Source organism: Lactuca sativa, chromosome 1 (genome assembly GCF_002870075.4).
Source record: "Lactuca sativa cultivar Salinas chromosome 1, Lsat_Salinas_v11, whole genome shotgun sequence".
NCBI classification, from domain to species: domain Eukaryota; kingdom Viridiplantae; phylum Streptophyta; class Magnoliopsida; order Asterales; family Asteraceae; genus Lactuca; species Lactuca sativa.
The window spans coordinates 87,149,937-87,151,651 of NC_056623.2; the positions used below are offsets into that span (position 1 = coordinate 87,149,937).

The 1,715-nt window shown below is 33.8% G+C and overlaps 1 protein-coding gene across 1 annotated transcript; it reads right to left on the bottom strand.

The window, feature by feature from the left end:
- Positions 1-411: 411 nt before the first annotated feature.
- LOC111896941 (autophagy-related protein 8C-like) lies at positions 412-1,136 on the bottom strand. Its single transcript, XM_023892914.1, has 4 exons — positions 1,052-1,136; positions 806-861; positions 671-723; positions 412-469 (listed from the first exon to the last, which is right to left on the bottom strand). Exons 1-4 carry the CDS (start codon positions 1,134-1,136, stop codon positions 412-414), a joined length of 252 nt encoding a protein of 83 aa, XP_023748682.1.
- Between the last annotated feature and the right edge of the window lie 579 nt (positions 1,137-1,715).

Genomic DNA, 1,715 nt, shown 5'->3' on the forward strand with positions numbered 1-1,715 from the left:
ATGAAAGACCAGAAGGTGGTTCCTGGCAAACTTTATGCAAGACTAGAGTATGAACTATGGCAATTAATTAGTTAAGTAGTGTTGATTGTATGCTAGTTGTCTTTGTGATGCTTGAATGGAAGACCACGAGGTGGCTCCTGACACTTGTTTGTAAGACCCAAGGTTTTGGCCCTCGATGTGGAAAGGAAGACCATGATACGGCTTGTAGCATAATGGAAAGATTGTGGTTGGCACATAGCACTTTTTATTGATTACTGGATATATATATATATATATATATATATATATATATATATATATATATATATATATATATATATATATATATATAAGAGTACAATGTCGTTCATGAAAGAATCTTCATTCTCATTCTTGTTTCATGTTGTTATATTCCATCCACCATTGGTCAAATCAGCTGGAGCAACATTCACAAAATTGACCAATGGTCCAATCAGCTGGAACTAGATATCTAAAATAAAAACATTAACATATTACCATTTTGTGGGTCCCATCACATTCATATCTTTTTATATAAATGAGACCATAAAAAGAAAATGTAAAAACTACAGTGATGTAATCAAATCGATGAAAGTAGTTTATTATTTCTTTCATATAATCCTATATAAACAAACATAGATACAACAAATGGGAAAGGTTAACATTCACATACTTCTTTTTGTCTATGTTAGGAATGTCAGATTTTTCAGCTTTCTCAACAATCACCTGAAACTAAAATTTTACTCAAGAGCTAAGAGACAGATAGAATAGCATAATGTTTGATTGATAAAGAAACAAAATGTCTTACTGAAACTCTATCTGGATACTTCTCTCTGATGCGAGAGAATTTTGATTTCCTCTTCTCTACATAAACAAAAAGGAGAAATTCAGGTTTAGCAATTGATCTTATTATCTAATTGCACATCTTGATGCAATAATCATTTAGAAAACACACATCGAAACACCCAATTAAACAAATATTCTTATCTAATGATCAAGAATGAAACAGGAAAACCGCAAAAAGAAAAGGAAATTGTGATTGAAGGCACAATACCCAATGGGTGTTCAAGCTTGAACAAGCATTTAGCCATATCTGCAATCTGATTGCTTTCTACAGATTTCAAACAATTGAAAAACATTACAACAAAACCCACAACAATTGAATTGAACACTTAAAACACGATTAAAGAAGAAAACAAGGTTATCACAGAAAAAAATACATGAAACGTGACATAGTTGCTTCTTTAAACCCAATGAAGAATGCAACGACAAGAAATTAAACTTGATGGGTTTACCTGTCAAAATTAAGAAAAGAACAGAGAGAATGATTGGTATAATCCAACTTTGTAAGGCTTCTTTAAAGGAGAAATTGAGTACATGGAAAGGGTCGGGATTCTTGATTCCAACACGGAAGGAGATGAAACGAATTTTGGGTTTTCCCAACTCTACACAGAATCTGTGCGTTACTGATGAACATATGAAGGGGTAGAAAGGGTCGATGACTAAAGATTCGACGACGGACACTGTAGTAAGCATCGACGACGGACTCAAGGGCTTACGGCGTCCATCGACGGCGTGAAGGTCGTCTGATGGGGTGGAAGGTCAATGAAAACGAGAGGGATACGATTGTGTGGGTGTCGATTGAAGAGGCAATAGGGTTTTAAATAAAATAATTTGCCTAAATCAAAGGGTAGATGATTTAATTAATTATTTGTTAA